The 13,613-nt window shown below is 42.0% G+C and overlaps 1 protein-coding gene across 14 annotated transcripts in view; it reads left to right on the top strand.

The window, feature by feature from the left end:
• large2 (LARGE xylosyl- and glucuronyltransferase 2) overlaps positions 1-9,122 on the top strand; it is a 78,937-nt gene extending 69,815 nt beyond the window's left edge. For all 14 annotated transcript variants that reach the window (XM_023827129.2, XM_023827125.2, XM_023827118.2 and 11 more), the window contains 7 exons: positions 87-212; positions 2,571-2,726; positions 3,180-3,343; positions 5,222-5,500; positions 7,054-7,200; positions 7,305-7,500; positions 7,617-9,122. In XM_023827129.2, coding sequence (XP_023682897.1) covers positions 87-212; positions 2,571-2,726; positions 3,180-3,343; positions 5,222-5,500; positions 7,054-7,200; positions 7,305-7,500; positions 7,617-7,814 — 1,266 coding nt within the window. In that variant the 3' untranslated portion in view covers positions 7,815-9,122. The remainder of the gene's footprint in view (positions 1-86; positions 213-2,570; positions 2,727-3,179; positions 3,344-5,221; positions 5,501-7,053; positions 7,201-7,304; positions 7,501-7,616) is intronic.
• The last annotated feature ends 4,491 nt before the right edge of the window (positions 9,123-13,613 follow it).

Here is a 13,613-nt window from a genome sequence, read left to right as displayed (position 1 = left end):
TTGTAAACTTGTGTAAGAGGCATCTATACCTGTAATTAAACCTGTAAATACATTTCTTACAGTAATGTGAATTCTGTTGTGTGCAGGACATATTTAATGCGTTTATCAAGCAAAACCCAGTCCTGGTGCACCAGCTTCCCTGTTTCTGGAACGTTCAGCTGTCCGACCACACGCGCTCAGAACAGTGCTACACCGAGGTGTCCGACCTCAAGGTAGGTGCACGTGTACTTCGAGAGATTTAGTAGTGATGTAGAGGTCTCAGCTGAGCATTTAGAATACTGGGCACACAGTCAAAAAGCGCTGGGTTTTACTGATATCGCATAATTAAATGACGTACTTCACATTTTAGGAAGTTAATAATGTATGCTATTACAGAAGGCAAATAAATCAATCCTACAGGCCAAGGCTGTTCAAATCACGGTCCTCAAGGTCTGAGCCCTGCTGATTTCCCAGACTTCCTTTACCTGTCAGCCAGGTGTGAAGCCTCTGTGGCCAATCAGAATCAGTGATTATTAAATTAACTACAGTACTTGGCAGAACTGAAAACACGGCCTGGATTTGGAATTGAGGGCCAGTCTTTTCACACCCCCGTTCTCTGTTCACCATCTGGGGCCGGGGGCTGGGAGGAGCTGGCCGTCCGGTCGGGGTCTGGGCTGGTGGGCTTCTCGGCTGCTGTGGGGTCCGGGGTGGTCTTCTTGTCCCCATGCCAGAGGAAAAAAGGGATCCATCTCCGAGGTCTGGTGGCGGATTGCCCCTCTGGGGGCGGTGGTGCCTAGATCTCGGAGTATAGAGTATATATGGGGAGTGTGAGTGTGTGTACGGCGTTCATTTCTGTGTCTTCATGTTGGGCGAATGGGTGAATATTTGTTTATGTGTGCATGAGGGTGGGAACGTATGCTTGTGTATGTGTGTGCCTGTCTGTCTATACGTATGTGTCAGGTTGGGTCTTAGACTCCACCTGAAATAACATCTCAGGCTCTATTACCCCCCGCCACACTCCCTGCTGGTGGATGAGGCCCCCGGCCGCCGATGCGTTGGTGGTTCTCGATGTCTGGGGCTGGATGCTCTGGTGTGTGCTGGCTCACTCTCGGCGGTTGCCTGCCGGGGCCTGGCCCTTCCGGCTCTGTCGGGGCCCTGGCTGGGGGGTGGGGGGGCCCTTGGATCTCTGGGCCCGGGGTCCGGTCTGCCCTGGTGTGGCCGGCCGCCGGCGGGGCCTGCGTGCTCGTCACCACGGCCCCCTGGGGCTCCTGTGATGTGGCTGCCGGATGGCCCCCCTCCGGAGCGCTCCTCTGCCCTTTTCTCGGTGGGGGCTGCAATTGTCCCTGCGTTGGTCCTCCTGGGGTTCCCGTGCCCTGGGGGGCCTCTGGATATCTGGGGCCCGGGTCTCCCCCGTGTCGACTTCATGTCCTGGGTGGGCGGGGCTGTGGCTCCCCACACACACTACTAGACAATTACTTGGAGAAACCTTAGGAACAACAGCGTGCTGACACACAGGTGTGCACACAGGTGCTCACGGACACGTGCTCACGGACACACACTGTCTTGATCGGCTGTTGTTTCTGGGCATGGGTTGTAAGGCTGGTTGTGTGTGCTGTTCAACAACATTTAACGTTTGATGGTCATTGTGATTAGTACAGATGTTGTATGTTGTCTTTCTCTTTTCAACAGACATGGAAGCAGATTATCTGTTTTGTTTTTTTCTTTTGTTTTTTTTTCTGTTTTCTTTCCATTCCTCTCTCTCCCTCTCTCTCTCTTCCCTCCTTCTCCTTTGTCCCCCCCCTCCCTCTCCTTCTTTTGAGGAAGTAAATAAAAATATAAAATAAAATAAAAAAAAAATAAATAAATAATAATAATAAAAAAAAAAATAATAATAAATAAATAAATAGATACAGTCCCCCGCAGAGGGGGGGTGGAGGAGGGAATATAAAAAAAATAAAATAAAAAAAAAAAAAAGGAATTGAGGGCCAGTTTTGAAGAACTGTACTATAGGCTCCAGGGGTAAAACTGTCACATCCTCATCATGGTTGCCAACTCTCACATATCTGGTGTGACACTCATGCTTTCAGACTCTCACGCTCGTGCAAGAAATCTTACAGCAAATCTACATTATTCCAATATAAACCTGAAATTAGCTATATGAAAAGCGTTTGGGTAGTTTGCAAACCCTACAGACTATTGACAATGCAATGAAACTGCAAATGCATGTGCATGCAGACTTCATCCAGCTGACCAACGTTGGCCACCCTGCCCCGCCTCCATGTTTATGGGTTTGAATCTTGTCTCCCTCTATGTGTGTGAAGTTTACATGCTATCCTCCTGTTGTATGTGTTACCACATACAATCCAAAGACATTCAGTTAGTCTAACTGGCATTAGTACACATAGTGTAGTGTGTGAGTATATGTGTGCAGTGTACTGGCATCCCATCCACGGTGCCCCCCTGCCATCAGTGCAGTCTGGGATAAGGTTCCAAGCCTCCGTGACCAGTATAAGGGTTTTTTTGATGAGGATGGATAAAGGACCATTAATGTCTAGTTCTAGAACTTTATATGACTCCCCTCTGGGTGTCAGGTGATCCACTGGAACTCGCCCAAGAAGCTGCGTGTGAAGAACAAGCACGTGGAGTTCTTCCGGAACCTGTACCTGACCTTCCTGGAGTACGACGGAAACCTGCTGCGCAGGGAGCTCTTCGGCTGCCCCAGCCAGCCCAGCCCCGAGAGCGTCCCGGTGAGCGCCCCCCAACCCCCCCCCCCACCACACCGCCTCTCCGTCGTCAATCATCCGCATGGACCTGCAGGGTGTGACTTCCAACCGCGCTGGGTACCTGACAGCTCGGGAAGCTGATTAAATGCCTGCCGCCTTTTGCTCTTCAGCTAAGTGAAAATATTATATCACTTTGTACATTTGTGTAGCGGGTCCTATATGCAAAGTGATTTGCATATCTTAGTTATGAAATTTCACCTGCTTAAATGGCTGAATATTTTGAAGGTAAAACTATATGTCCTATTGCCTTCCTTGTACTTGAACCTTGATATGACATACAAGACATTTTGGACCTTTTATTTTCATTTAAATTGATTGATGGGGAGGTATGACAGCAATTCAAATTTATACCAAAATTGGATTTCAAAAGGCTGATTTAGATATGAAATGAAAATGGATGGCCACCTGTGAACCCAGTTACAGGCCGCGCTGGAGGAGCTGGACGAGGACGACCAGTGCTACGATTTCCGGCGGGAGCGGATCACGGTGCACAGAATGCATCTGTACTTCCTGCAGTACGACTACAGCCCCACCGAGGACGGCTCTGACGTCACCCTCGTTGCCCAGCTCTCCATGGACAGGTCAGACCCCTCTTGTCAAAATCACTCTGTATTCTAGAAAAGAAAGCCTGATGTTCATTGGCTGGATGGCAAAAAAATGGCTAATTTTCAACTTAATCACAAGGGTTCGTTTTTTTTTTTTTTTTTTAAATTAGCATTATTACTGGATAATTATCAGAGCAATCTGTATTCAAACTAAATGTCAGTTCAAGGTCATTAGAGATGTTGCATTAATATTACGCTAGAATTATATTCAAAGAAATGAAAAATAACATTATTATTTAATTAGAAATTGGATTTAATCATATGAAAATGCTACTTTTTTCTAGATTAGATTTTAGTTTAGATTTATATGAAAATGAATACCATATAATTATCACTGTTTTTAACCAGTCTATGATTAGATTGTCCCAGATTCTTTGCTTTGAAGTATCCCACTGTTTTATATAAATTTGTCTTTTCTATACAATATATTACCCTTAATTGCATTCTAATTGCTGTGTTGAACTTCGCTTGTCTAATGGGATTAGCGCTTGTAATTATTTTTAAATAATACATCAGGGCATTCATCAACTACAATTATTGAAATATGGGAATGGACTGAAATATCCTTATTATAACCTTATCTTTTGTCAGCATTAAGGTTAATTGCCTGATAGTAAGCAGTTTCGCTAAGGGCATGGTTCATTAAGGCGTTAGCCCTGGCAGGAAATCATCTCGTCTTGTCCATCATCCTTATATTTATTTTTTGTGTGGGTGTCTGCTTACGTAGATGACTAATGTATTATCTGCTGCCTTGACATTGCATTGGTGTATCTGTTTAGTATGTTCACGCTTGTAACTGGGCATTGATTGGAAGCTCAGTCTAGCTGCACTTATGCGTAATTGACTCCTTGACAGCATATGTGTTTACAAAGTGCTATTTGCCTTGCTTATATGTTGCTTTGGACAAAAGCAGTGGGTAAATACAGATAAATGTAAATATGTCAGACATATATACTGTATAATAAATAAAAGTTTGGCCTGAAACCAAAGGCTCTCAAGTTTCACCAAAAGTTTGGAGTGAGATTACATCTGTTAGGGGCTAAACGTGTGTCTCATGCTCAGTGTGTGACACTTCAGAGCCACCGACCGCATTCATTGGATATTGCTGTTACACTTAATCCCACCCTTCCTGCACTCCATCTGTGTGCGCATCCATACAATAACGTGCTTGCAGCGGAACACGTAACTTATTTAGAAATTCACCTGGAAACAACAAATGCTATTTTCTGATTGGCTGGTAGGTGGATATTAACTCTGTCCAACTCGATCGGGACAGCTATGAACTCGGCGGAAAACTCCACTCTGTACGCCTGTGCATCGTCCATTAATTCTGTATAACGGGACACCTTGGTGGGCGTTATCGCTTATCCTCAGCATGAGAAACACTAGGTGTGGCATGTGAACGTGAGAACTGGTTGAAATTCGTGTGTCTCACAGTCAGTGCATGACACTCAACAACCCTATAAATACTAAATTCCAAATTAGAAATATAAAACAAAGTGTAGATGGATATCTTAATATGACCCACTGCAGCTGATTTAAATCCGAGGCATGTCAAAGTGAACAGGCCATTAGCTTTCAGATGCATTAGCTCTGTTTTGTTAATAATAGAAGAGATTTATGAATAAAGTATTGATTCACTGTGCCAGTGCTGCATGCCAAAGCCTCTTTACAAGTTACTCAGGTAGATGAGTGTTTCCAAGAAAGGGGAGTTTCTCAAGGAGAAGGAGATGATGGAATGTAAGGAAATGGTATGACCTCAGACGGCAGCAATAACCATTTCTTATGTTCTGGAGTCTCCCAGGTCTGGTCAATATAGACAAAAATGATGCACACAATGATCTTGATACCCAGGCTGCAGATGCTGGAGGCCATCTGCAAGCACTGGGAGGGCCCCATCAGCCTGGCCCTCTACATGTCCGACGCCGAGGCCCAGCAGTTCCTGCGCTACGCCCAGTCCTCGGAGCTGCTGAAGAACCGCAGGAACGTGGGCTACCACGTGGTCTACAAGGAGGGCCAGTTCTACCCCGTCAACCTGCTGCGCAACGTCGCCCTGAGGCACGCCAGCACCGCATACGTGTTCCTGGCCGACGTCGACTTCCTGCCCATGTACGGCCTCTACAGTTACCTCAGGTGAGCCACACTCGGTGCACACCATGTAATGGCACCTATGGGAAGACGCCAGTAAATGTATTGTTACACACTGGGGCTGAAGCTGTATACAGCTCTAGAAAAAATGACGAGACCACAGCTCAATTTTTTGTTTCACCCATTTCTCAATTTTTAGGTGGGCGTCTGTGAAAAATATATATATTTTTGCAACCTGCAGCCTGGTTCTTCTCTGTTTCTCATTGATGAAGAGCTTCTTCCTTGCTTTATGGGTCTTCAGTCCTGCTTCTAGGAGCCTGACACGAACTGTCCTAGCAGTGCATTTCACACCTGCACTTAATGTTTCCCATTCCTTCTGAAGGTCACTTGATGTCATCCTCAGTGCTCTTAGTTCACACTTTGGCATTGTGAATAACTCCAATTCATGATGAATTGTTGGATAAGTTAACGGCCATCTCTGCCATTAGAAAGTTGCTTCTGCCCTCTACCAGGCTGGTTTCTGGTCATTCCCAGTGTCTCCTGCTCCACTTTGGTCTTGTGTACTGCTGTTTTATACATTTTTAACCTGGAAGCATCCTGCTGCTCAGCGTAACCTCTGCCAGCAGAACCATGATTAAACCATCAATGATATGCTACATAGTTCTTTTGTTTCCATAACTTCTATTATCATTGTATCATCACTTGCCTCTGTGCCTGTGATCAGAAGGTCACCAGTATGAATCCTGTGCTTGTCAGAGTAGCCTCATTCCTACCGGGCCCTTGAGCAAGGTCCTTAACCCCTAGAAAGATGCTCCAGGGCCGCCGGATGGGCAGCTGACCCTGCGCTTTGACTCCAAGCTTTGCTCTCTTTCCTCTCTATGGATCCATGTCATTAAAAAAGGAGAGCAGGATATGATATGCAATCATTTACATCATGGTTCATTTCACAATGCTGATAGGAAGTGGGTGAATGTAAAAACGTTTAAGTGAGCAGCACAATGCATAGAGGGTATTTGTGGATTAAATTCATCACTGATTTTTTCATCCTGAGAGTAAATGTATTTTTATGGAAACTTGTTATAATATAATACTGGAATCCTGTGATAGACCCCATACCCACAAAGGCTCTGTACTGGGTCCGTGGTTATGGAAAATGGATGGATGTTAGAGGCGCCATACGGCCATAAGGAGCATCACTTCCTAAGACGCACTTGTTTTGACTCATCTTTTCATGGACTTCTGTTTGTACAAGCAGTAACATGACTCAGTGCTCTTAGTTCACACTTTGGCATTGTGAATAAGTGCAATTAGCAGTTGCCTGTTGAGTGGCCACATTCATTCTGTTACTGTCATGTTTTCATTTTCACTCTTGAACTGTATATATTATGTTTGTTTTTGGCATCTTTTTCAAACGTTAATTCTTTCACACTTTGCAAAGAGCTGTCATTCAGTAACATACATTCCATGGCATATAATATTTATTAAATGACACGTAATTCCTTGTGAGCTCAGTTAACAATGCAATCGTCATTATTTTATGATGTCTATTACTAATGTTTTCACTATGTATTACAATGTTGAGGTTTATCTTCCCGCAGGAAGTCCGTCCTGCAGCTGGACTTGGCTCACACCAAGAAGGCGCTGGTGGTACCAGCCTTTGAGACCCTGAGGTACCGTCTCTCCTTCCCCAAATCCAAAGCTGAGCTCCTCTCCATGCTGGACATGGGGACCCTCTACACGTTCAGGTAAAACCTAATCATGTGATCACATTACGTAATGCTGATTGGTCGAGAGAAGTATTATGTTTATATGCCATCTGTGCTTCTTTGTGTGTCTATACACGTGTCAGGTACCACGTATGGACCAAGGGCCACGCACCGACCAACTACGCCAAGTGGCGGACGGCCACCACCCCCTACAAGGTGGAGTGGGAGCCCGATTTCGAGCCCTACGTAGTGGTGCGGCGGGACTGTCCGGAGTACGACCAGAGGTTTGTAGGGTTTGGCTGGAACAAAGTCTCCCACATCATGGAGCTGGACGCCCAGGTAGGCAGGACGATGCTTACGGACTTAGTGCTGAGTGACCCAAGCACAGTGGCATTCGGGGCACCATGCTGAGCGTAAAGTCAGGAAAATGAAGCTCTCTCTCCTTTCATCTCCAGGAGTACGACTTGGTGGTCCTACCTAATGCCTTCATGATCCACATGCCACACGCTCCCAGCTTTGACATCTCCAAGTTCCGCTCCAGCCCCAGTTACAGGTTCTGTCTGAGCGTGCTCAAGGAGGAGTTCCACCAGGATCTGTCCCGAAAGTACGGCGCCGCAGCTCTGAAATATCTCACAGCTGAGAGGAATATCTGAGACTCAGCTGCTGTAGGAGTTCAGGTCAACGGGGAGTGTCAGTTTCTGACCGTGAGATCTTAACCAAACGTTTGCCAGGAGAAGGTCACAAGGCGGACACAGCTGTTGTACCTCTGAGCATAAATATATTATAAAATATACAGCTGTGTAAATGGAATAAAAGTTATACACTAGGTTGCTTTTAATAAGAGCATCTGCTAAGTAATGAAAACAAAGATATTCTTTTTTGAGATGTCTATGAGTGTCTGGACCTCTGAATGTGTAAAAATGATGTGGACGAATCTTTTAAGGGGATTAAATGGTATTGCGTGTTAATTAGGTGAGGAAAACACTTAGCACACTGTATTTATTTTAATTGCAATATTTTTATGTACGTAAATGATTTACACACAGTAACAATTATAATTTACACTATAAATTATATATGAATTGTTTATTCCTGTATTTTTCCCCTCAGAGGTAAAAGAAATGTCTGTTTATTCTCTGTGTATAAATGGTACGAGCTTGGGAAGTTTCCAGAAAGGTATTTAAGTACTTGTGTTGCATTCTTTCACTTGCCCAGTGATGTGTTATGAATGAAACTGGCTGGTTTTAAGTCAGTTTGCTCAATGATATTACTGTCGCTTTACCAAATAATTTATTACAGTATCCAACCAGTTACACTTATGTTTGTATAATTATTATTATGTCTCTTACTGCCTGTCAGAACCATATTAATCATAAATTATTGCACTATTCAAGTCAAGGGAGAGTCAAAGGAAGTTGGTAAAAGATTTAGAATTTTTGGTATTATTTAATTTCATGTTTTATTGTGCTTTGGGGGAATCTTTTGTAAGACTATTTAACCTTAGAGATGACTTGCGCTGTTGCTCTGGGCCATCTGTTTTGTTTCAACTTAAGATTTGCATTAATGCTACCACCCTTCCCCCTCACCCCCCCCCATCACTTGATGGAGCAATCTGATCATTATGAGGCCCAAATGGAACAGTTCCATTGGGAGGAGGGCTAACACAGACAGTATCTGTAAGGTACTCTGCAGTGAGCTCACTGTATGTGAGGTGTCATTAGCAAGAACGCAGTGACGATAATGACTGCCTTCGGAGATTACCACATGCCATGCCATTGTGAAGACACCCACAAACTGCAGTAAATGCCAGTGCCTTTGCTGTATTCAGAGAGAAATGGTACTGATTGTATACAAGGAGGAGCTATGTCACAGGCTGTGTATTTGTCGTTGTTGACTTAAATCATTCTTATTTTTCTATTATGGGGACACAACTGCTTTGAATAAAATTATTCTTTTTGTAATTGTCTCACTTCTGTCTTTGCGGGAAAATATAAAGTCAGCCATAGTTTTGTCCCAATGGTTGGATTACATTATATTTATTTAGCTAAAGGGGCCCATTAGGGGCCTCGCTCAGGGGCCCGACCATGAAATCACTCTGGTTATCCTGGGATCCGAACCAGCGACCTTCTGCTCACAGACACAGCATCCAAACCCACCCAGCCACACATATATGATTCATTAAACTGTCCCACATTACTTCGACTGCAAAACGCATTTGGGAACTTGCGTAGCTATTTATAAATATGTAGTCATTTTTGCAAACCCAAAGTGACATAAAGTAACTACAGATCTGAAAGTGTTTTCAGACACTTACAGTACTAGTTGTTCTGTCAGAGTTAGGCGGCCTTGCTCCAATGACGAGTCGTCTCTTGGGAGCTATATTAAATCTGTGGTTATGAGGTATTAACCAGAACAAATAAACACCTGACAGATGGATAAAGGGAAGGCTGGAAATCTTTAAAAGAATGAAGTGCATTCTGCCCTATGAAAATGCTGATTGTCTCAAACATCTGGTAATCCTTGCGCCGTTAAAGTCCTTTATGTACCACCAAACACCAATTTCACATACTAAATAACAGCTAATTGTTACAAAGGTGTATTGGTAACTGCTATCATTTATCTTTCAAGGTTGGATTGATGCACTGATTTATTAACCATTGCATTTGTCTCTAATCCATAAACACAACTTCAGCAGTGAACATTTTTGACATGAAAAGTGTTTATAATGGCTGACATAACTTATAATGGATGACATAACATAACAATAAATTTCCATATATTTGGTAAATGCTTGATCAGCATGGTACCTATTCCAGAAAGCACATTCCACAAGTGAAATTAAAGAACTGCAGGACAGTTATTTAGTCTTACAACAGATGCACATTAAAAGTGAATGGGGTATCAAATGACTGAATGAATTAGCAGCCATGGATGCACATTTGGCAGCGTTATTGAGAGTGTGGTGAGAGCAATATGGTAGAAGCATCAGATGATAGCTACATAACATACAGTACTGTGGAAAACTGTGCTGGTAATCCCTATCAGGGCTGCTCTAGTATTCCATTAGGGAAGTCTCAGGGGTCTCTGCAAATACACGGTTACCAACAGCATTTAATGACGGTGCGGAACAGGGTGTGTTCGACTTGGGAGTGATCTATACAAGGGCACAGACCCTAGGCCAGGGTTCTTCAACTCTGGACCTCGATTCCAAATCCAGGTCGTGTTTTCAGTTCTCCCAGGTAGTTGTTAAATAATTACTGATTCTGATTGGTCAGAGGCTTCACACCTGACTGACAGGTAAAGGAAGGCTGGGAAACCAGCAGTGCTCGGACCTCGAGGACCGTGAGTTGAATAACCCTGCCCTAGGCCATAGCCCAGGATAGCCCGTTACTCTGCCCCTGACTGTAATGCAATGCAAAGTTGGGCAGAGCGTCTGAAGCTCAATCATTACTCTTTTCTGTACATTTGGGTTTTAGATCCTGAAAGGCTCTTCAAGTCAAACTGAATTGAAAACGCGTGTCGATAAATTTCACTAGTTTTAAATTGTATTATGGAGATGGTTACGTAAAATGCAGAGAAATTTCAAGACGATCAAATTAATGTTAGTGAAACACTACTACAGCAGAGAACTTAATTCTGACTAACCAGATCCATTGGCCTTACTGCTCAGAGTCCAAGGACAATTATGGCTCTAATTATTTTGTTTCAGCGTGAAGTGAGACCGCAATTAGCCCCATCCAGGGGCCTGTGTTACCGGCTTCCCTGTAGACGTGGTTGTGAATAGTATGAAAAATAAAGATATAAAATACAAGAATAAAAATCATAAAAATAAACCTAAGAATTACCCTCCAAGGTAAAGAAAGACAATTTAGTGATGATGGAAAAGTGCAGTGATGATTCAGAGTGAGGTAGGTTGTAAGTCTATTGATTTACAAATAAATATAAAACACAAGGACATTTTCTTCTTTTTCTACAAAGATGACGTCTGATTTTCACTTGGTCACTCTGTCACTCTATAGCAATCAAACTGGACAGAAATAATCATTTTCTCTCCTATATTTATGTCAATCTGTCAGCAAACTGGATTATTCACTGAATAAAAATGATACACTTTGGCTTTAAAGGTTAGAAAAATTGTTTTTTTCCCATTATTTTTGTTCTGCCATAAAATTGAAAAAGAAAGAAATCCAATTTTTGTGATGTATTTATTTTTGATTGCCAATAAAGAGAAGGAGGAGATTTTATTCTCTGACTTTTGAATTGTGACATATTATTGGCCAGTTTAAAGCTGATAGATAAAACTGTTGATTGGTCACCACAATTCTATAACAACTGTCGCCCCAGGAGATTCCACACAGACCTCTGGAGGAAGAAAACCAAATTTTTGATTTCCTTCATAAAAGAGACCAAATCTTCCTGCTTTGCATGTCTAAACAGCACAATGTGGTGAACTTTCCTAGACATCCTACACTTTATACTCTGGAAAACATCTTTACTGTGGGTGTGTATATAATGCTCACACAAAGTCTTGAGAAGCTTGTTAAAATATTGCAAATTTATTTGTTTCATATTAAAAGTCAATTGAGAAGCAATGTTTAACATTTCTGCAAATATTTTCTGTGCAGAAATTTTCTTTTTATTGTCATATTTTTTTGACTGACTCATTCAGTTCTGTTCTTGCCATTTTGATATTAATTGCAATTGTAGTCCTTGGCTCACAAAGAGACACTAAACACACGTCTGGTGTTTTATGTTATTGCAAAGGTGTTACTAATTAAAAAGCACTCAACTAGATTGCTTGTCAACTTATTAACTCTTAACAGCTCTTTTAGGACTATAACTTGGGTTTCAATTTATTACTACTTGACATTAATATTTTATTTAAAATTAAAAGTACTGGTTATTTCTAATGTGATATATAACAAACTTTAACACTACAGGACGTATTTTTAAAGAATCTTACTCATCAGATTCATTAGCCTTATTGCTCACAATCCAAGGACAATTGTGGTTGTAATTATTTTGTTTCAGCCTAAAGTGAAAAAACTAAGCAGGGCAAGCCCTCATGGCTCCCCCCCCATCCCATTCAAAAATGTCTTTTAACAATTGAATGCAATCAAATATATCATATTTAATATGACTGTATATTGTTCCTATAATATGGCTGACTAATATGGCTCTCTGTAATGTTTTCCCTGTGTTAGATGCATTTCTGAATTTCCTGAGCTTCCAGTCAGCTGTGTTTCTTTCTGCCATGACGTCATGTGTGCTGCTGTCCAGAGGCACTTAATACTGGTAGACCCCCCCCCCCCCACCCGCCCCCCACCCAGAGGTCTCAATGTCTGCATTACCTGCATGCAGGAAGCTGGCGATCAGTCAGACCAAACCGAACAGCTTGTTGCTGTTACTTGTGCCTCCCTGTAGATCACAGGTTTAATATTCTGAGCAAATTTAAAAGCCTGTCAGACATTTCACTGGCTAAAATAGGTAAAATGCACTTTACTTGTTGCTGAGTGTCAGGTCTATGCATTTAGATTTCAGTGAAATATTGCTCACGCAATAACTATTTATATAAATATATAAAAACGTATCTTTAATGTACATGTCATTTATTCCATATGAGAGGATTATGTTTGGTTCAATATCCCCTAAACGTGATATGAAATGGCAATTTTTAATCCAACAACTTATTTGTTTTATAAACATTTATCCTAAAACTTTTTCAGTTCGGTTATTTGGCACTGATGTATATTGACTCATTCTTTAAAACTTTTAAAATCAGCTATAAATGTTTTCCAGGGAATTGATTACTTTGCTGATTCAGAAAAGAGGACTTGAGCTGTGATTGCAATCAAGGGTAATAGTAAGTTTGCAGTAATAAAAGTCTGATATTAGAGAATATTTTGCTAATCTTTGATAGTGTTTCATTATTCATTGCGCCGTGGCCATTACTCTGCTAATCTAGCAGGATAATTTATTTAAAAAACAGTGTGAGCCATTTAGAACTGACTTGTGTACTGATCTGCATGTGTAGATGTGAAATCATGGGGCAATTTAACAGCAATGTGGGGAAGATCCGATAATATGTGTAAATCAATTTGATAGGAACAAACTTGAGAGTAACTGATTTAAGGTTGTTCAGTTTTACTTTGAGGTGGAGCTCAGTTGACACATAACCATTAGATTTTGATTCCCAGGGACTGAAAGAGGACACCTGATAGATAATCAAGATAGTTGCAATTGTGACAGTCAAACAAAAATGGCTGTGCATACACTTGTTTGGTTGCAGGTGGCAGAGGAAAGGTTATGATTTGTGTTAAAAATTATTTTTATTTTTTCAGTCTTAGCTGTCAAAACCAAGAGAAATACCTTGGACTATTTTAAACATCTCAACTGAGTTGCCAGTGTGATATTTTATGCATGTCTGTGTCCTTGTACATTTATGTTATTAA

This window comes from Paramormyrops kingsleyae, chromosome 13, assembly GCF_048594095.1.
Source record: "Paramormyrops kingsleyae isolate MSU_618 chromosome 13, PKINGS_0.4, whole genome shotgun sequence".
Lineage (NCBI taxonomy): Eukaryota > Metazoa > Chordata > Actinopteri > Osteoglossiformes > Mormyridae > Paramormyrops > Paramormyrops kingsleyae.
Note: the sequence above shows the minus strand (reverse complement) of the source record. Positions and strands in the feature narration are given on the sequence as shown.